The sequence below is a fragment of the Catharus ustulatus genome, chromosome 9 (genome assembly GCF_009819885.2).
Source record: "Catharus ustulatus isolate bCatUst1 chromosome 9, bCatUst1.pri.v2, whole genome shotgun sequence".
NCBI lineage: Eukaryota > Metazoa > Chordata > Aves > Passeriformes > Turdidae > Catharus > Catharus ustulatus.
Window position 1 is genome coordinate 70,177 of NC_046229.1, and position 22,842 is coordinate 93,018.

General features: G+C 38.2%; 1 protein-coding gene and 1 long non-coding RNA gene across 5 annotated transcripts in view; both read left to right on the plus strand.

Annotated features, from left to right (window-relative positions):
• The window catches only part of SLC44A5 (solute carrier family 44 member 5), a 61,457-nt gene that overhangs the window by 522 nt on the left and 38,093 nt on the right, over window positions 1-22,842 (plus strand). Inside the window, exon 1 of one of the 4 annotated variants that reach the window (XM_033067017.2) lies at window positions 11,768-12,179. The exons of the other annotated variants lie outside the window; for them this stretch is intronic. Coding sequence (XP_032922908.1) covers window positions 12,173-12,179 — 7 coding nt within the window. The 5' untranslated portion in view covers window positions 11,768-12,172. Of the gene's footprint in view, window positions 1-11,767; window positions 12,180-22,842 lie in introns of those variants that run through there. 4 annotated transcript variants of the gene reach the window in all.
• On the plus strand, window positions 3-7,500 carry LOC116999904. The gene is made up of 2 exons (XR_004418644.1): window positions 3-304; window positions 4,653-7,500. It is a non-coding gene; the product is annotated as an uncharacterized LOC116999904 (long non-coding RNA).

Here is a 22,842-nt window from a genome sequence, read left to right on the forward strand (position 1 = left end):
GCGGGGCGAGCGCTGGTGCTGGGGCGGGGGAGGCCGGCGCCTGTACTGCCCTCCGGCCTGTTTGCAGCGCGGATCCGCCCGGCGGGCAGCGGCGGCCAGAGGCACACGGAGTTTGTTTCCCTTGGCGAATGTGGGGGCGCGGTGGTCGCAGGGTCTCCCATGTCGGAGGTAGACCCCGGGACGCCACAGCACCTGGCCCGGCCTAGAGCAAGCAAGGCGATCGGTTCAGGGAAAGAGGCGGCGGGCGCAGGGATGGGGGCGGGCAGACCCCGAGCTTCCGCCGCTGTCCCTGCCGCGGGAGCAGGTGCGTTGTGGCCGCTTTGTCCGCGCTGTGGGGCAGAGAGGGGCCGGGCGGCAGGTGCGCAGGCCGAGCCGAGCCGACTGTGGGATGCCTGAAGCGTTGTGCGGGGCCAGGCGTGCCCCGGTGTGCGGGGGCGGAGCCCGCTGAGCCGCGGTACCTGTGGGCTGCTGCTGTTGGCGGCGCGTGCAGCGGGAGCTTCGCGCTGGCCCTGCCTGCCGGCGCCGCGGGAAGGTCACCGGGGGCAGAACTTCATCTGAGCGTTCGGGCTCTGCTTTCATTGCTCCTTGAAAGGCGGTGTATTTGCGACGGGGCATACGGGGTTTGTAAAGCCGCTTAGCTTGTTTGAAGGTGTCGCTGTAAAGCCGATTTCCTCTTCCAGGGTGAGATTTCTATGGCAAAACAAACGTGCAGAATGAGCAAACCCCCTTAGGGCAGGTCTGCTGCTCCAGGATGAGCAGTGAGCCGAGTTATGCAAAAGGGTAAACGTGGCTTGGTGCAGCAGCCTTTGCCACGGTACCACAGGCATGCTGTATGACATGTTTACACCTTGGAAAAATCTGTTTTTTAGTTCACTGCCATGGTCTGAACCTTGATCTGACTAAAGGAAAATCCATGGCTTGGCTTCCTTCGAAAAAGGGAAATTAAAACCAAAAGCCGTTAGGGAGGGAAGACAAGCCACAAGGCTAAAAGGAAATAAAAATTGGTGAGTCTGAAATCGTTTGACTTCTGAGAGCCTTTTTCTACTCCTGTGTTATTCAAATGGTTTTGCAGGTTACTGCAGAGAGAGAGAGAGAGTGTAGGCCTAGGGTCAGAGATATTCAGCACTGATGGCAGAAAGAGTGGAAGTATTATTCTAAAAGAAGAGCAGGAACACAGTATTCAGGAAGGGAAAAATAGCTTTCTAATAGAGTTCAGTAAGTAGACTTACTGAAACAAGAACACTCTAGTAAAGTCATGATGAGCGATACCAAGTGTTTCACTGTCATAATCCAGTAATCTTTTAAACTTCATTTTGAAGGTATATTAAGTGTGTAAGAAAGAGTTAATCTTTTTATTCACCTTTAGGGAGGAAGGCAGCATTCTGAAGAATTGTAGAATTTTTGCTATTTGAGCTGTTTCATTAGTGTGTTTACTTCCTTTTAGTTCATTTGCATGTATGGATATTAATATTGGTAATGTTTATTGTGTTACTACAGTTGCAGAAATCTTGAGCAATTACTCTACTCTTGGGTTGGGAAGCAAGGTTCTTTCCCTTGTTAGATCCCATGATGTTAAGGACTTATAAAGTGGAAAGTCCAGTAGGTTGCTGTAATAGTTATTCTCTTGACTTTGTTGTCTTTGCCAGCCACTGGTTATTTTCAGAGGAATAGATGTCCTAAACTTCTTTCCTTGGAATCTCAAGGATTCCTCACAGCATTTATAAACAACAAAGGCAGATTCTTCAAGGTGAGTGATTCACTTGATACACTAAAAGGAAGTGATGCCATTCAGGGGGGCCATGACAGGCTTGAGGATCTTGCTTGAAGTCAAGCAAGGCCAAGTACAAGGTCCTACATCTGGGTCAGGTGGATCCCCATTATCAGCACAAACTGGGGCATGAATGGTTTGAGAGCGGTGCTGCAGAAGAAGGACTTGGGGTACTCGTGGATGAAAAATTGGCCATGGCCTGGCAATGTGCACTTGCAACCCTGAAAGCCAGTTGTGTCCTGGGCTGCATGAAAAGAGGTGAGACATCAGATTGAGGGAGATAATTCTGCCTCTCCACTCTGGTAAGACCCCATGTGAAGGTACTTCATCTGTCTCCAGCATTCCTAACACAAGAAAGACAGGGATCTTGGAGCAGGTCCACAGGAGGGCCACAAAGATGATTAGCAGGCTGGAGCACCTCTGCTATGAGGAAAGGCTGAAAGAGTTGAGATTGTTCAGCTTTTTGATATGTTTAAAGGGGGTTTAAAAGAAAGATGGAGAAAATTTTTTTTTTTTCCTTTTTGTTTTCCCCAATGGGGGAATGGTTTTTAACTGAAAGAGGACTTTGGTTGGACATAAGGAAGAAATTTTTTATTGCAAGGGTGATTAGATGCTGAAACAAGTTGCACAGAGAAGCTGTGGCTGTGCCATCCCTGGAAGTGTCTAAGGCCAGGTCGGATGGGACTCTAAGTAACCTGTCTAGTGGAAGGTGTCCATGCCCATGGCCTAGGGTTGGAATGAGATGAGCTTTAAGGTCCCTTCCAACCCAAACCATTTTATGGTTCTATGAAAATATGAAAAGTACTGCATACCAGAGACGTTTTGGTGGGTAAGTGAATATTCAATAAAACTGGTAGGATTTAAGTAATACAGTTTTTCCTCATCTAGTGCTCTAGCACTTCTTTGTATTTCTTGAGCCAAATTAATTACTGCATATTCCAGTCCAATTAAGTTTCTAGAGTATCTGAAAGCATCCAGGTTCTGTATTTGTTATTCTTTTAGCACCCGAGTGTTGTACATCTTTTAGCTTATTGACTTAAGCTGAGCCATTCTTGGTAGTAAGGTATTGGCTCAACCATAAGCAAGGACCATCCAGTCAGAACATATATAAGTAAGGAGATTAATGGAACTGTTATGCACAGTTATACACTATTGAGTGGGTTATGTATAACTGTCACTGAACATTATCTGGAAGGTGCTTAATAAGCTAGGCTTCTTGCTGACTAATTAAACTTGGTTATATCTTTTGACAAGCAGGATAGTAATACATAGTTGAGGGGAAATTCTACTACCATCCCAAGCCTGTATAATATATTACCATACAGTCTTGCATCTCTGTTTCTCACAGTCTCTCCTGTTCTACCAGGCCTGTATTTCTTTACACTGTATCCTTATATTAGAGTCATAAATAACTCATTCTGCACAGGCTAATCAGTTGTTACTGTTGCATAATAAGCAAAAATAAAATAAATTTGCCATAATCATCTGTTCAGAAGAAAAAATGATGCTACAGTTAAACACACAGAAATGTGGAGGTGATTTAGTATATTCAGTAACTGATCTTCACTTGGGTATGAGGAAATCTGTTTGCTCTGCATTCATTCCTAAAGTGTAAAGGCATGTCATATTCACAGTTGCTTAACTGTGTTTGTGTTTCCTGTTGCTAGTATCTGGCTCAGAGCCAGTCAGATTTACAAAATCTGTAAATGTAATTCCTTAGCATCTGGGTATTATGTCAGGGAGTCAGTGTGTCATTACTGTCTAATATTCTAATAATACCGAAGCATTGAGCAGGATGGTGTAAATTACATTAACTTAGGACTAATAAAGCTCATAAATGTAAGAGCTTTCCTGTGAGGTTATGGATAAGGTGTGTTTTATGGAATAATACTCTGATTTGTTTAATACAGGGAAGGTAAATACCCAAATATTTTAACGACCTTACTTTTTTACAGTGAAGGTAAGGAAAATGTGATGACTGTGCACTGTACAATATATAAGTGGACCTGGACATTTAGATTTCAACATATGTAACTTGTACTGATTCATTTGGAACTTTGAAGAAGGTGTTTCAGTCATAGGTTGAGGAATCAGTGAAGGAGTACCCAAGAAATCCTGTAAGAAGACTAACAGAATAACCTTTCAAAGTTCTTTCCAACTTCATTTTCTGTGAACACTTGCTTGGGAGGTGGTGTGATACACAGGACGCAAAGTCCATGAAGATGGTGTAGGAAAGTGGTGACAAGTCTAATAAAAAATGGGAAAAAAATAATACACCTGTGTTTTATTTTTGCTAGGATTACAGGGAATAAATGTCTGGTAACAGTTAGAGTTAAGTGGATGTCTTAGATATCTAAGTATTCTTAGGCAACAGATCCCAACAGTGACTGAGAATAATTTTGGACAAAAGACCTTTAGGCAGAATGTTTCTGCTTTTTATTCTTCTTTTCATATTGTTCAGTCTAAATTTGTTGGTGCCAAACTTTTATGATACTGGAATTCCAGTCTCTGGAATTCACTTCTCTGCAGGTATAGATATAAATAGCTTTATACCTGCCATTCCAAATAATAGAGCTGCAATCTATATGAAGCATCACGCGTTTTTTTCTTTTCATATTCATCTGCTGTGGCACTTTGCAGCAGCTGGAATGCGATAAGCACCCAGAAATAAAAGTAGCCAAGAGGAAATCTCTCTTGCTTGTGGGGTAATCACACAGTGTCTACTGCTGATGTAGAAATTCAGTGCTGTCCACAAGCCCATACAAATTATGGGCAACTTTTTATGGGCAGAGATGGGATACATCTGACTGTTCCTTCTAACTAAGGGATATTTGCATTTTTCCAGCCTCATTCCACATAAATGAAATCATCCTTTCCCTCCTAGATTGTGCTGAAGAGAGCTGCAGCAAGTGACTGTACTGTGAAGTCAAAGGTCTTCTGTTTTACTAAAACCTGGAACGATGCCTTTGATTGACCTGTGACATCTGCCAAGAAAATGAAGAAAAGGTCCCTAAAGAGGACCACTGATTAAGGTTCCCAAAGATGGGATTACTTCTCCAGCAGGAAGTCCCATGCTTGTACCTACTTTTAACCAGTAGATACCTGTTAAAATACATGATTTAGTGTGTACTTCTGATGTGATAAGGGTGGAAACCCATTTGTGCTTTAGGAATATGTTTCACCAGAAAGAGGAACTCTAACATGAGTGAGCTGGGATACCACATAATTATCTCTTCTGCATAGCTGATTGCATATAGAAGAAAGTACTGCATGCAGATCATCTAGACTTGTACAAGCTGATGTGCTGTGAAATTTGGTAGCTGAATTGGTGTCCTTTATAATCCGTGTACTTTGAAATAAATTAATATGTGGAATAATACCTCTGGTATTTATTATATAAGATTATTTGTAGTAGATATTACATAAAAATTAGCTGGTCTTTTCATCATTGATATTCTTCTGTAAGAGTTATAATTTCTTGGAGATTATCAGGTTGATAGCTAAATGTAGCAAAATACAGTATTTACTTTTAGATTCCACCCCCTCCCCGGCAGAATGATAAATAATTCCTATACTGTTGTTTTGTTCTGTCAGACAAAAGGCAATAAGCTGTATCCGTGAATGTGCCTTTTTGTTGGTTTCAGTACAATGCAATATCTGTGCTAGCATCTAGGCAACTGCTATAAACAGGGAAATTATGTGCCCTGTGACCAATACGCTTGAACTCATGTAATATTTACCCCATAAGTAATTTAAAGGTTTGTGTAGGATTTGTGAGATAATACAGTTCTTTCATACATATATATGTGTGTATTTAAGTAAATATGTATATAATATGCATATATATATATTGCTAACAGAATTACTACAACTAGGAATACATAATATCATTTGGAAAGCAAGTAACATAATGCTACATTATATTGTATTTCTAGTTACTTAGTTCATGAAGAGCAGATCCTTGCTAATTTATGCTGATAGGCTCTTCACAAGCGACTAATTGTTGTGGCAAGAGCCATGTAACACCAATCCACAAGCTTGAGGTTAGCCACCATTTTGATGTCTAGTTGGAAGAAAAACAACCATCTTGGCAGCTGTCTGGAAGCTTATTTTGGAATTGTAAAGAAGATAATAAAGAGAGCTCAGCTACTGGAAACTTGTCTTTTTCTTCTAATCCTTTTATAATGAAAGGTTTTCCTTTCAACTGAGGGAATCAAAAATCCGTAGATAGTGAATGAGTGGTTTGGGATACTGACAAGCAGAATAGGAAGAGAAATCGGTGAAAGTTTCTTAACAAAGTGAAAGTAATCCCAAATCAAGTGAATCTATAAACAAACAAGTGCACTAGAATTCTGAGCCACTGACTATCAATGAAACTGTATAGTACACCCGGAAATATGGCTCTGCAAGCAGGAAAAAAATAAACCCCGCAACTGCCAAGAGCTTTTTCCAAGACTCTTCCCTGTTGTGTACACTGTAACCACTGCCAGAATAAGAGATATGAGAAAACCTGCAAACATTGTTTATTTATGCTCTGTGTCACTTGAAAGTATAAGAAAAATATAGTAAGAAATGATGGCATGGTAAAGGAACAGTGTGGAGAAGTGTTTCTTTTTTTCCCCCACAGAGTGACTCCTGGGGGATGTGGATGGTCAATTAATGTATTTTTGGTCACTTTTTTTTCACTTGTTTTAAACTGTTGGGTCAGTTCAGTTAGTGGGATCATTTAATGATAATATTGCACTCAACGTGGGAATTTAAAGTTCATTAGATTTGACTAGTCCTAATGGGCATGCACTTAGTGGTGTTGTCTCTAACCATTTTCTGTTATACTTTCAGGCAAAGTGTCATAGTTTTATGTCTGTACCAAAGATGATCTTTAAAAGGCATCCTGCAGTGAGTTTGCTTTAAAGTATTGAATTTGCCTGTATTGATTTTGCCTTTAAAATAATAAGTTATAGTTGCCCAACCAACCAAAGGCAACTGAATGACAGTGGTCCTTACTACAGACTGCTATGCGTTTGGAAAGATTCTCTTGTTTATTGGTAAAATTCCACTTGTAGCCTGCATAATAAATGAAACTGAAAGAGGAAGTGGATTCTGTTCTCATTGTGGGATCCCAAGAGCCTTTCGGGAGCACTTACAGCTGTAGTCTGTATAGCTGTGTGCTGTTTTGACCTTTTACACATGCTTGCACTGGTCTTGGCCTCTGCTTATCCTCTCATGCAGACCTGACGAGCACTTGCAAAGCCTTGGGATAGGTGTGCAGTACCTTAAAACGTGTTTTCCTGATGTTAGGGCATTTTAACCTTGGTATCACTCATGATTAGTGTAATGAAGGGCAAAGGCATATGTGTCTGCTTTCCCTTGCTATGCTATTGTACATGATTTCCACTTAGAACTGGGATTGGTTTACTCTTCACCTGTGTCCTTACCTTTTCTTTTTCAAAGATAGATGACAGCTAAATATTTGATTAGAAGAATAAATAATGTACTTATATTTTTGTGGGCTATGTTTACATTTGATGACAACTACTTATTATGTTGTCTTTCTCTGCTGCTTCGGATGCACTACAAAAGCTGTGGTAGGCTACGTTGTGGTTACTCACAGCTTCCTCCTGACCATTTGACACAATCCCTCAACCAAATGCTGCTAATGTTACTAATGCAGATGCTTCTAAATAATTGTGAGGTTGCATCCCTGCAAGGATAAAGAAAGTTTATGCAAATTATTAGTAGAGATGTCAAGTTCCTGTACTGTAGCTGATGTCATAACAGGCATCTATTTAGACATCATCTATGCATCTGAAGTGTCTGCTTTGTCTTTCATTATTTTCTGTTTTTCTATCTCTGTTCTGTCAATCTGTCTTTTTGTTACAAAATACAAGTAGTTTTAGTTTATCACATACTTCTTCACTGTTGGCCTGTTTTAAGTGGAATTTTGATTTTTCCTTCCTATTCTCACTTTAATGGTTTCAATTCTACAAATCTGACCTACATCAAAATAAATATGAGCAAAAAGCAAGGAATCCGAAGCTTTTTACTGAGTTGTATTTGCAGCATATTTCACCATCAGAACTTTTTAAAGGTAATTGCAGATTGCCAAAATATAATTGTATTTAGAACGCAAGATTTCTCTCAGGAGAAGTTTGTACTTAACTTCCAGCTGTGAATCCTCTGTAATGCATGATGGGACCCGTGTAGAAAGCCTCCCATTTTCTTTGGCAAAACCTCAGTGCTGATAAACATTGCTCAAGAAGTTGTTGGAGGTGATTTTGTTAATTTGTTTTGCAGCTTTCGTGAAACTAGGTAGAAAGCACTTTGCAGCAGATTTTCTATACAGTTGAAAGTTGTTTGCAAATCTTTTCCAAATCTTCTGCTGAGTTAACGTGCTGAATCTGTAATAAAAGAAATCTTTTGGCCATGAGAAAATCTTCCTCTAGAAGTACTAAGAAGAATGTTGCCATGTACTAGAAAAAGATGAGGACATGTTTATTTGGTAAAGGAAGCCTCTTGTTTGTTAGGTTCAAATGACTGGTGTGTTGCTCAAGATGGGAGACTTGCAGAATGTGTGAGAAGTTATTCATGCTTCAGGACCATTTCCCAGTAGCACTCAAAGCAATTGTAAATGTAATTGTATTGATACTGTGACAAGATGTCAGAGTATCACAGAAATAACAGGTCTTAATACCTAATGCAAGCTCTGGTTGGCTTGATGTATTTATTCCTGGCAATGCACTTTGCCAAACAACTGAAACACTTCTATTCTGGAAATATCAGTAGGTTGGAATGTGCACTGTGGAACTGTTTTTTGCTTGAATTCTCTAGTAGGTGGGAAGTATTTAAAGAATGGGGGGCCAATCCACTGCCATGTTTTGTTTTTTTTCCTTAAGTCTGAATGATGGCTTTTATATGTTCTGTGAAGGCACATAGTTGCTTCAGTGTTCCAGCACAAGTTGCCTAATAAAGTAGGGCTTAGCCAGAGAGGTGTCCAAATCACTGTGAGGGAAAGGGGAAAACCATGTCTTGGCATAAAATAATCAACAAACACATAGTTAAAAGTGTTTTGCAAGACTACAGAGTCACTGGCAAACTGATTTAATTTTCCTATTAGGACAGTAATCACAACTCAAGTAAATTTTAATTTTTTTTTCCTAGCCTGTAGTGAAGCAGGAAGAGAAACTGAGGATAATTTATTGGTATGTCTAAAAAAGCCTGGAATTGAAAAACATTGGCTTCCATCCTTATAATAGAATAATAATTTGGAGCAGCCTTCTGGCATGTGAGACTAGAAAGTCAGTCTTCTGTGTCCTAGTATTCCCAACTTGTCCCATTTAATCTGTATTAATCCTTTCAGTTTTTATAGAAACTTTAATTAGGTTTAGTGATTGAGATGTCTCACAAAAGGTACTCTATTTGTCTATTAATAATAGGAAAATATATGGTTATATTTCAGGTAATTTTCCTTCAGTCAAATTCCTCATTGCATTTTCTAAAGCATTCAGGATATATATGTAATCTAATTCTGCATTTTACCACTACATGGTCATTATCTTTAGGATTCTGTCTTTGTTGTTAGCATTCAGGAATAATTTAATTAGTGTATTATCCAGAAATCAAATCAAGTAATAACATATTGTGGTATCAAATTCTCATTTATGCACAGTTTACTGCAGTTATAGTTTGACTTCAGTGGATTCAGTGGATGGGAGTGTATTGTTAGTTGGAAAATGTTAGGTGCATTAAAAGAAATTATTGCTTATGGTTAAGATTCAAAAAACAGCCCTTTGTAAATCATAATATGAAATGTATGTTTGATTTGAACTTCTTTCAGTGCACACTGCTGTTAATGACAAAATTCCTGTGCTTTAGTTTCAAAATTTTGATTCAGAAATTGATTTTTTGAATAGTTTATTCCATTTTGCAGCTGTCAGGATAACCAAAGGCCAATTTTAACTTAATGCCTTTAGGTTGCCTACTAAATACAACTTGTGCTGGACTTGTCTTTCGTGAAAGGCATATGGATAATTTACTGCTGTTCTTGGATACCTGATCAGTCTTATAAACTCTCTTACACTTGTGCTACAGGTTGTTCTTCAGTTTACCCTTCTGCATCATCTTGTTCCTGTTTCCCTTGCTTACCTGATTGTTTCCATTTCCGCTTGCTTTCCACTCTATTTTTTTCATTCCTTCCTTTTTTTCCCTCCAGAAGATTTTTTTATTCCACGTAATCATTAATCAAGCCCCATTAATTGCAGTTTAGATGGACATCTGGTGTTGTGTCTTTTAAGCTGAAGAAAAAATATTGCTATTGTTGCATTGACAGGGAAAGAAGTCTGGAAAGCTGAAAACATAAGCATTCTAAAACATTTGATCAGTCCTATTTGAATATGCAACCAAACAAAAAACTAGCACCAAACAATAAAACCCCACAGTCCTGCCATCCTGGTAGCAGCACATAAAAAAAAGAAACTCTGCTATAGCAGACTGCTCATTTTCTTAGCAATGATATAAGTCTTGTTTAGGTGATTGGGGAGTCCAAATAGGCAAACATTCAGAAGAGCTCTACTGCTGTAAAAATCTCAACAGAGTAGTTCCCATATGAGGATGCTCTGGCTAAAAGGCCAAGGAAAGTCCTGAATGAGTTAGTTTCAGAGCTTTTGTGGGGTTTTTTGTGGTTTTTTTCTTTTTTTTTGTTAGTTGGTTTTGTTGGGGTTTTTTTTGTTTGTTGGGGTTTTTGTTTGTTTGTTTGTTTGTTTGTTTGTTTGTTTGTTTTGTGAGTTTGTTTGGGGTTTTTTCTCCCCTTTGTTTTGTTCATTTGCTTTGGGTTTTTTTTTCTGAGAGCTCTTTAGCATAAAATCAGTACTCTGAGACTGGAAACCAAGTCTCACCCACCAGGCAAGTGTATCTGTCAAACAGTCCTGTTTTCTTCTTGGCTTACTGATAGTGATCTCAGCTTTTACATTACTGTCCATGTGGTCTGCTTGTATCAGGATCCCTTAAGTCTGCTTATTTACCTTTTTTTTAAAGCCCCTAGTTCAGTTTATAGATCTGTCTCTTCACCTTAGGTGAGTCTAAACTGGGTTACTAGAGTAGAGAAAACCTTCCAGAAAATAGTAAAAGGGCAGTCAAAAAACTTCTGATCTTTGACTGAACTTATCTTTGGCATCAGTTTCTCTAGCATAAGGTCTGCTGCTTAAAACATGAGAGAAAGTCAAGATTTCTTGCTATTTTCAGTGCATATGTTTGCAGCTTTTCTTGGAATTTCTGTAGTAATTGCCACACATATTTTAAGTTGCTCTTTAAGAACTCCATCTGTCTTATAAAAAAAGAAATGAGAAGATACAATTTAGAAGCAGTAGAGAAAGATGAAGTTTCTGAACCACTATTTCAGACTAGTTCAAGTCTCATTCAACTTACAGGAAAGAGTTACCCTGGGCCCTTTCCTGTGGAATCCATAGAGATACCTGTCATTTTAACTGAGCAAGTTAAAAAAGATTTGCAAGATTTAGAATCTCAACTTCCAAATTCATAATGCTGAATTATACCCAGAAAAGGAATGTTTATCAAAATGAATATTTTTCTTCTTATGAACAGTCCTTTTTTTGACATTTCCTTTTATTTATCTCTGTCAACACAGGCTTGTTTCTGCATAACATCTCTAATTTTTCAAATTACTTTCTGGTTACCTTACATAATTTACAATATTGTTGGAATGTTGATTTCACTCTTAGCAGTTATTTTCTGTGATAGGCTTCCAAACAGATTGACTCTTGACTGGCAAAATGTTTTAATGGACATGAAGAACTAATTTTACTTTAATGGGCAATGGTGCAGTGTAAATGACACCATTTCAGAGGAGGCTAGACAAATGCTACTGCTCACCGAGATATTTAATTAGTGCTATGCATTCTAAGGTATAGCAAGCAGTTTTAGTATGCAGTAGTCCCTTTATTTGATTGGTCTTTATGTACCTTCTTAAGTAGCCTTTTGATTTTGGATGAGTTCTCCACATTAAAAAAGTATAAAACATTTTTATCTCTAAGGGTGAACAGAATGGAAACCTGTCACTCAGGAGCAGTCTCATTTCATATATGGCAGCAGAATGGCAATAAAAATGTCGTTAGGAAGAGAAGGGAGAATAATTTGGGATTCAGGATGGAGAACTACTTAAGAATGTGAACTAGGATGTGGGGGAATGAGGGTTGAAGGACATTGACAGAACAGAAGGAAACATATTACAGTACCTGGAACATTGGAGGGCACAGATAATGGAAACTGCACTTACGAATCCTTGAACATGTTCTACTTATTTTTCAGCCAGAAGAATTCCATGAAGATCTCCCTATTACAAAGGGATTGCTCTCTTAGCAGAACAGTCTGCTCAACTGCAAAGGAAGTAGCATGCTAGGTAAATAAAGGTGACAAAAAGTGTCATTATGCAATTGCTTTGTTCAAAATTGATACACCAACAGCAATAGAAGACAAGTTTCAAATTAGGGTTAGGTTACCCATCACAAACTGGAAAATCTTCGAACTAGTTATAATAAACCTAGTCTTATGCAATGAGCATATAATGTATTTTTCTGTTGAAATTGAGGGGGAATCTGAGCCAGCTCTGTGCTTTAGACACTAACTTGACACCTGCTTCGGCAGAAATAGGTTGTTTCCTAGAAACAACCTTTTCTCTTACTGCACAGCGCCTGGTAGTAGCATTGCAAGTCAGTCTGTGTATAGGTTTAGGAGTCACTGTGTATCAGTTTTTACAGATATCTAGCTAACATGAAATTTTCCAAACTTAGTCCTCTTACATCCGAAATTATTCAAACAGTTTTCAGATCACCATTCAAATAATAATTTCTTTGTTGTTACACCTAATAATGAAATGTATGAAGACATTGTTTTCTGTGTAACAATCATTACATTACATTACATTAGTGTGTAACGATTTCTGATTAATTGTGTATATTGGAAATGCCAACAAGTTCCTTTGAGGAATAAAAACCTGTAGCTAATACTGGATTATTTATTTGCTAACAGTCCTAGGAATCGAACCTGACTTAAAGGATACAGACCAACTTAGCTTTAGAAGCCTGTAGAAACAGAAAGCATCAGTAGTTGCAGTCCTCTTCTTTAGTCTAAGAACACAATTGGCTTTGTGTAAAGCCAAGCTTTTGATTCCAGAATATTTTCTCTTATGAAGACAAAATAGAGAATACAGTAGAAGACTGTTTTTATTAATAAATAAAAAAAAACTTGGAATAAATGGTGACTTCTAACCCTTTCTAAGCAACTGTATTTGCTGAAATAAATTCTTCAATTACATCTGCCTGTATTATAATTTTGAGAATACATTCACTGTTGCAGACACAGAGCCATTGTTAGAACTGCTAAGACTACAGAGCACATCCTACAGTAAGTGGGAGAAATGAAGGAAAAATAAATGTAATGTGCCTGCCTGTTAAAATACTGGATCTAATTGACATAGCATTACAAACTCTTAATTGTCACTGCATATCTAATGGTTCAGAAACAACCAGGGGGAGAGCTGGTGCTTTGTTCATTATACCAGAAAGTATGCTGTACAGAGACTGTTCAGAAAGTAAGGCATTCATAATGATGTGTCTTATGTACAATGTTAAATAAACATAAATTTTAATCTCTGTTAAAGCAGCTGTAGTCATGACTCACCAAATCCCCATCTGAATGGTTTTATTTTTGTATTCTAATATCATACTGAATACTAGTAACCAAGTGCAAAAGTTGGTCGTGTATTTGGGCAGCAGGACTTTCAGTGAAACTTAGAGTGCTTGATTCAAACAACGCCCTTTTTAAAGTAAAAATAAGGCATTTTCTAGCTTTGGAAATGCCTTGAACTGTCAACATGTCATATGTTAAATTTTCCACCTTTATGTAGTGTAATTTAGCAGACACTACTCTGCAGACATGATCTATTGGTATTCAGCAATGTTTGGGTGAAACAACCCTTCAGCTGTTGTAGAGGGTATTCTTTTGAGAAAAAATGTTTTACTAATGTTATATACGCTTGAACTTCTGTTCCGTTGTTCTCTAAGAAAAACTAATTAGTCACTGTCTGTGTAACCATCCTGCTGGCCGATCAAGGGTTCCCGTGGGAGCTGGGCCGCGCGGGCCGGGCTGGCGCTCCGCAGGGCCGCAGGGCCCGTTGGCTGAGCGGGCCCGGGTCTGCGGGCCGGGCACAGCACCGCGGGGCCGCCACGGCTCGGGAGGCTCGGGCGCCTCCGTGGCCTCGGGCAGGAGCGCCAGGCGGCCTGGGGTATGGCTGGCGAGGGCTGGGGCGGGACTCCCGAAGGCGTTCGGCCGTGGCCGGGGCCTCCTCGCGGCTGCCCCGGAGTCTCCAGCCGCAGGCTGCGGCAGAGCGGACAGCTCGCGAGGCTCGGCATTCGCGCTTCTCTCGCTCAGGGTGCACCAAAAGGGGCTGCCTGCGGCCTAGACCTGAACTAGGGCACAGAATGTCTTGCTCCGCTTTCAGTATTTCAGTCTCTCTAAGCAAAAGCGTGGTTTTATTGCAGATATGAAATGTAAGGAGTATGGTGGCGACACCCACAGAAAACGTGTTGCAACAGCTTGTCATACAACAACGACATCCAAGAACTTGCTAAAGAAATGGATTAAAATTTTACTAATTTTCCAGCTATGCAAGGATATTTTCTGGGTGGTTTTCTGTCTTCTCTAGTTATCAGCCATCATAGCTCAGTGCAGTTCCCATGCCACATTCTCATAGACAGTAGGGTTAAGAGTTTCTGAAAGCTGTTCATTTAATTACTAGAGACAATTTTTCCAAAGCCTTTGTGCTAAGACCATACTTCATAGATTTGTGTCCTCTTTTCCCTCGGAATAAAGGATTGTGGGAGTGGGTATTTGTATATTCTATTGAAAAACTGAAGGTGAGAGACAGGAGTTTGTCTTGATTGAATCAGGACGTCTGGCTTACAATAAAAAAAAAATTGTAATTTCTTACAGTTTTTTTTTTTAAATGGAGCTTTATGTGTATACTTATTTTACAGAATACTCTAATGTAATTTCTCTGGTTTTAAACTGACCTCTGCTACAAGGTTCTTATTCAAAAGCTTCTACTTCAGTAGAAGGAAAAACATAATTTTTAATGCCACTTCCAGTATTCTGTTGATATCTAAAAGAAATTTTAAATTTGCTATGTAAGTTTTAAATGTAAGGTTCTAAATATGTTGTAATAGTTGTTTTCTAGTGGATATTTGTTAGTCTAAAAATTAATAGGAAATAAAAGACAATTTAAAATTAGTATTTGTTTTTAGTTCTTAATGGAAAATTGTGACAAATCTATGAATTGTCTACATTTTGGAGTAATTAATCATGTAGGGCAAAGAATCCATCTTATAGAAAATTACAGTAATTATTAAAGGTTAGAGTCCATGAGGTGTTGTGTTAGGAGAGGTTTAGGGTGGATATTAGGAAAAGGTTCTTCCCAGAGGGTGGTTGGGTGCTAGAACAGGTTCCCCAGGGAAGTGGTCGCAGCACCAAGCCTGACAGAGTTCAAGAAACATTTGGACAATACTCTTGGGCATGTGATATGACTCTTGGAGATGGTGCTATTCAGGGCTGGGTGTGTGACTCTATAATCCTTGAGGGTCCCTTCTGACTCAGTACATTCTGTAATTGTGTAAATATTCATCAAATTACTATGTTTACCTGCAGGAGTACAGTTCCTCTTAGAAGTGGGGTCCTAACTGTACAAGTGAGCTTGCCAGTTTCTGAATGTGCTCAGCAGGCACTTCCGCTGAGGTGGAAGTGTCCTACATGTGTACTACATCAGGAACAGGGTAGTGCACACCAGGCATGGAGTTTCCAAGACATGAAGAACCATAAGGGGACATAAAACAGAAGTAATTGTCTTTAAAATTTGGATGCCTGATTCATTGTCTTCAAGACGCAAACTGCATTTTTAAATGGTTGCAAAGGCTGTGCAATGAGGAGAGAAAGGATAGAACCTTATCTTAGTATTCTAAGAATTGTGTTAAGTAATACTGACTGAAAAATTTTGGAATTATGGAACAACTTGAGACCCTGCTCATTTTATATTGGACATTGTACAAACATATTAGGTTAGGATTTTTGATGTCTAGCTTTCAAACAAAGAGTCAGCTCATTAAACAAATGCAGGCAACTATTGGACATTCTTGGTTTAATACACAGCTATTAGAAAAGGCCTGGTAAAGAAAAATATATCTTCAAAATTATGCATTGTGGTCAAGGCTCTGATTACTGCAGCTTTAACATGGCTTTTGTGAATTGGACACTAGTTTATTCATAAGGTTGTGAGTCTGACTGTTCTCTTGCTTCCAAAGTAATTGAATGCATTTGTACAAATAAAATAGTGGCAGATAGATGATGTACACAAAATCCAGAATAATTCAGCTCTTGTCTCATCCACCTGGCATTTTTATATCTAAAAAATGTGTATAGTTGCACTTTTTTTCCCAGTAGCAACAGTGCTAAGTTGTGATTATTAATGGTAGATGCTGAAGATAACCTTCCCTGTAAGATTATGAAAGTGCTATTTTAATGATTTATAGAAAAAGTCTTGGTATGGTATCTGCATGCAGCATTTTACTGCATGAGAACGACTAGAAAAGGTTGCAGTGATATAAAGCATTTGGGGTTAGAGACTCTGCTAGGAGAAAAAATCATTAGCTGCTATCTGTCATTCTAGATCAGCTGGAATAAAGCAGCATAGAAACAGAAAACTCTGGCATTTTCTGATCCTGGATAGGAAACATCTGATTATTTCAAAACATTCCTTTTTCTGGATGAAGCATCGTCAAAGCTGTATTTTAGATGCTGTTTTTTCTAAAGCATAAGAGTGTCTTCCAAGACCAAGAGCCCTTTCTAGCTGGATTAATACATGAAAATGTTGGGAAAAGGAAATATTTAACAAAACAGTTACATCAGACATAACTAACAAATGGAACTTGCTTTGTTCTAGAGCTCACCCAGTCCCCTGAGTCCAATCTCACTTTGAAAAAAATGTCTTGCAGGATAGTTGAGTTTGCAGAGAAGTACTCTTCACACATATACTGTTTTAGAAGTGTATTGGTAACTGTGTCTTTGCTTGGATATCCCATGAAACTTGCTGCATTAGTCTCAGAACAAGAATAAGAAATAGAAGCTGGGAAAAAAAGAGAACAGACAATTTCAGCTCCAAAGAAGAATTTGGGGGAGCAGCCAATAAGCACATGGAAATGGAAACCGTAATGAAGCTGTGTGTGTGACCCAAACTGCTGGGAAAATTCTGTTTGTTGTTCAGAGAACTGTAAAACTTCCACTAGCTACTGGTGTTTTTGATCACATGGCAGAATTGCAGTTCAGTGATAATTTGCATGTAATACATTAACTGTATGCATTTTCAGTCCCCCTTCTGGGAGTAATTGTTTGACAACTGATGTATTTCAATACCTGCCTAATAACCTGTACTGTCATTAATATTAGGGGAATGTTAGATGTGGACCTTTGAGATGTGATTATGTCATGCTGGTGATGTTTTTTCTAATGTTAAGTGAACATGGGCAGCATGTTAATTGTGCAGTCACCATCAGGAAAAATATTGCGCAATCTTTGGACTGATAGTCATCTGGAAATATGATGTGTTGTTCACTTTGTCTTGTGGCTATCACATCATACTTTTTCAGCTACATGACTAATTAGGAGACTGCAATGATAAATCTGCAGTGATAGGGTTTGATTTAGTGCTTGGTTTTTTAACTGCACTGGAACAACAGTCAGCCTTCTCCACTGAACTGTCAACTGACCTCAGGATTCCTGGGTAATTCTCTTTATGTATTGCACATGCCCTGGACTTCTTGAGAAGCAGAGGAGTCTGAATGATGGGTAAAACTAAATAGTACATAGTAGTTTGGTCTGCTTGAAACCTTTACTACCTGTTCTAGTCACTGGCATGTGTAATTGTTGACCAAACACCAGGAAAGAAACCTGAAGAAACTAATAGTTATCAAACTAGAAATAGCATTTTATTAGAGTCGAGTAATATATTGCTGACCAAATACATGTTAGTTAGTGTATATTTTTGCTTATCACTGTCTGTTCAGTGCCTCTGTTCCTTTACTATATTGATATTTGGTGAAGGAGCCTTTCACAGAGGTGCAAACTTGAGTGGGAGCACAGTAAAATCAGTCATTTGGCCTCACTGCATTTCTATTTTTTTTTTTGTCTGCCTAAGAATGACAGGAGGTCTTGGGAGGTAGTCAACAGTTAATATTTTGCAGCAGATCAGTCTACATCTTCCATGTGTTACTTTTACCTTGGTTGCCTGATACTGGTTATATTAAATATCTAATCTGGCAAACAATAGAACATTGCTGCTAAGTTCTGTAAATAACAAAATGGGCTTTGACTTCATATCACAGGCATCATTGGTTAAATGTCATATGAGATTATTCTTCTTTGTCATTGCGTACTGTGCAGTGACAGTGCTGACTTTAAAATGTTGGTTTTGGCATTGCAGCATGTAGTTCAGCCTTGTCGTGTACATTATTGCAGGAGTGCATATAGTATTGTACACATTTCTCATTGCAGAATTTTACAATTAGTGTTTTAAATCGTATTCCACAGAGAATGGAAATTTCGTTCTGGTCAGGATCACCACGTGTAGATTCTGTTCCTATGTGGCTTCAAAGGAGAGATTGCCACAGGCTTTCAGATTCACATATTGAGTATAATGTCTTGTACTTAATTTCACTATAAAAACATTACAGTATCAATGTAACAGTCCTGAGATCTTCTAGCCTACATCTTCTCTTCTGCACGTTTTTGCTGTGCAGAAATACAAAAGGTACATTCTAGTAAGAGATAATTTAGTAAATTATGACTACTTCTACAGATGGATTTCCAACTTGACAAGACTGGAATTTCAGTATACAGAGGACAGTTCAAACTTACATGACTTGAATTTTGCGGTGCTAGTCATATTTATAAAGGAGGAAAGATGTGGCCACCTGTTGCCTGTAAAGACTATTTACTGTCATAGTACTACAGGCTACAGAAATGTAGCCAACAGTGTTACACCTTATTTTCAGTTAGCAAATCATCAGTTTTTTTTTTTTCGGTTGTATTGACTTCCATGTGTTTATTTCACAGAGGGTATTCAGGTGCAGCCATTTCCCTTTCTGCAAGTACAGTGTAGGTTAATACAAGCTGATAAGAGTCATTCCTCTTTGTACAGACTGGCTTGGGTAGGTGGACAAGGCACTGATAACTTTCTATTTACAGAAAGGCCTGCCTACTTTGTGAATTTCTGTTCTGGTTGGAGAAGTCCCTGACAATCAGCTTTATTTTAAAATCTATTTAAATAGTAATTCTATATATCTCTGCTTGCTGGGGAAAGTGTGCTAGCTAGCAGCACAGAAGTACACAGTCAGTATCTCACACAGCTTGCTCAGCTGATCCAGGTACAGTAACATGGACAGAGATGAAGAAAACTACTATGGAAAACATGGTAATTTACTTGCTTTCTTAGAACAATTCAAAACAGCTGACCTAAATCTCACGTATTTCAGCTGTGTTATTTCAATTTACTTAAATGGGCTTGGATCCAGATTCAAATGATTTTCTGTAACTTCTTCAATTATCAGGTATATTGTAATTTTTTCCTGCATGTCATTTGCTAGTTTATTTAAATTGCACATCAAAGATAAATTTTACATGTGTATGTAGTCGATCTTTATTTTAAGTAAGTAATTTAGAGTTGCTTTTTAAAATTATTACAATGATAAAGTGTAACAATTAACTTCATATGCTGTTTGGAGTCAGAATTTGTAAATATCCTGTGTGTTATTTCTTGTAATGATATTTTACTTCAACTTACACAAATTTAATATTATAAGACCGCTTGTAAAATAGATCTGTCTCATCTGCAAAGAACAAATATAATCCCAGTTTTTAATCTTAGTGAAAGGTGTCAGTCCCCCCTCACAACTGCTTTCTTCCTTATGCCTGCCAACTCCTAGAGCTTGGAATTTGCTTTCTAAATACATTGGGGCTTTTGTAGCTAGGAAGTGATTTGCTTTTACCAGGAGCTATCTAGATAGTAGAAACATAAATAATTCCCACCTCACTCCCCCAAAAAATCTTCTGAATTTTGAAAGAATAGTAGTAATTAAATAGGGAATTTGAATTTAATTTAGAATTAAGTTAGAAAAGTTAGATTAAACAAATGGCAGTTTTCTTTTTTTCTCTGTTGTTCCATGAAACAGTTCACTGTTGTGATCAGCTGTAACGAGTGTTCCTTCCAGGGATCCATTCTACTTCTGGCAGTGAATTCTAGTGTATTTTGAACTCAGAATGTTGTTACCATTTCTTACCATATTCTGTAAGGAATTCATACCAAGAGCTCAGTGACAGAGGAGGCAGTTTGAGCCATGTTGCCCTACACCATGCCGCCATAAGCATACAGACTGCTGGTGTGAGGAACAGTTCTTGGAAGGAGTTTGCAGTACTGCGATAATTTTACAGCTGTTAGTGGCCGTTACTATTTTACATCATCCGTCTTCTTGCTTGTTGGAGATGAGCATCTCCATTTGAATTAGAGCTCCCTTTTTGTAATGCTTTGTTTTTATCCTCTTATTTATTAGATCCATTTGGCTGTCTGTGTGCCGAGATGTTACATTTTCCTGTTCTCTTCCCAAATGATATTTGTGTAATCTTTTCTTAAAAACTTAAGGTGATGAAAATTCCAGTGTATAATTGTGTCCTGAAAGATTTCCTAATGCCTAATCTAAACCATCCTTGCAGCATATGAGGTTCTAACTGGTAGAGGAAACAGAACTACTGATCATTGTCAATTTTGTAGGGTAATTGAAGACTGGTATTTTGTGCTCCTTTGCTTAATCACAGGCATTGAATTTGCATTCATTTACTGCTTTCTGTAAACCTCCTAGTATCTTCTTTTTACTAAATTCCTCTACTCTCTCCAATATATTTATATCTTCTGAAATTGTAGTGCCATGATCTAGACATAGTTCTTCATCTGAGACCTCACATGTCCCCAAGCACAAGGAACAGTGACTTTCAATCATGCTTGTACATTTTGAAGGAGTGGTGCTTTTTTTGCAGACATTGCTTTACTGACTCATTTTCTCTTTGTAGTGTGCTGTAATCCTTTAGGATTTCTCTCAACAGTGTTTTTGATATCAATTGTTCTGTACGGATTTCTGAATAGAGTCTGTCTTTATAACTTTTATTGCTTTACAAAAATCACTTTGAAATGTTGTTTATAAAAGTCCTTTTTGATAAATACTTCTGTCTCCAGAAGTATTTTAACATTTGTCACCTGCACAGTTTCAAAGTGTTCATTTTACTTCCTTGTTGTAATTTTTGAGGAAAACATTGAATAGCTTTGGAGAATAGGCTCCTCCAGTGGTGGGATTGAGCTAACTATTAAAATTCAAGAGTGAGAACTTGGAGTCTAATGGGTGACTCAGGAAAAATGTTTGCCCATAGAAGCAAAAGAAAGAGAATTATTAGGAGTGGACTGAAGTCAAATAGAAAGAGTCATTATAGGATTATATATGTATCACATCCGATATTTGTGGTGAATATCCTGTGCCATTCTGGCCCCTCCTTTTTTAGTGATCTATAGTAGCACTATAAAAGGTAAGAAAAGAAATGTAAGCATGACTGAAAAGATGAAATGGCTTATGTACAAGAGACATTAGAGCAGACCAGGACATTTGAGTATAGTAGTTTTCAACATTTTTGGTAGCATAACATGCTACCATGATATACAGTACAGATTAAATGAAAAAGAAATTCACTCACAGCTATTAAATGCAAAGTCACTACTTTAGGAAAAATGCAGTTGCAATTCTCTGTAATATCAGTGTTGGGGAAATACTACAGTGTTTGCCTTGGTGTTGCATTCCTCCTCAGATATGGCCCCTTGTAACACTCAGGGTGTGGGTTCGGTGGATTTTTTTGAGTAATCTGTTGTGGTTGTTCTTATGTGCTCAACAGGTCCTGTATGAGCAATGAACAGAGGTTCGACTTCAGTGTGCCTTAAGGCCAGAACTTGTCTGTAGGGCATGATGTTATGTACAGTTTTGTTCTGACAGTAAATTATTTCGTAGTAGAAATTTTTGTAGAAATTTCTGTTTAAAAAGGTTCATTCCATATAAAGGTGTTGGCCCAGCATTAGGTATTGTGTATGCTTTCCTGACTACGTATCACAGCATAGCTTCTTCCACTCCCTAACATTGCTTTCATTCATCACTTCTCCAAAGTTTTAATTTTTTGTCTCTTCTGTATTAGGATATTTTTGTTGCAGGAGCTTGCTAAGGTGGTTCTGAATACCTCAGATGAAGGGCAAATAGGATTTTATTAACTGCTGCATTTATTGTACTGCTCTGTGTGTATTTTGATAAGGTTTTTCTGATACAAAGACTGAACAAAGAACAAAGTATGGCATTTAGTTAATAGTCAAATTCTACTTTTGAGAAGTTACTGAATTGTTTTCTAATTGACAAAACTAAGTATTTTTCTTTGAGGCCCAGGGAAGGAAATTTAGGCTGGTAGCACCATGTAATACCAGGGATGTTCAGAAGAGGAGGTCCTTAAGAAAGCAGTGAAAAAGCATTCTGAAGCAGTCATTTGTATTGCAGCTTTGACATTTGAACGAAGAAATAATTTTTCATTGCACAGAGTTTTGTTCAGTAAATCTTCATAATTACTGAACTTTGTAAAGAAAAAGTCCCATAAAACTGGATAGCTAGCTTCAAAAGGAAAAATCCAAATTTTGGTCTGCTGAATGGAAAACTGCTTGTTTCTCTTCATACAGTAGCTCAAAACTTGAAAATTTTGATTTGACCATAAATTTTTGTTACTCTTTACCACGTGAGATCATACTTTAATTTCTCTTATTCTGGTCCACATTGGAAGGACAGGTTGGGGAGTTGGTATTTGGTAGGTTTTTAATATAGGGGGGTTTTTTTGTGTGTAGAGTAAATCAGTTGGAACTGTGCTAATCAGGACAGACAGATTGCCAATGG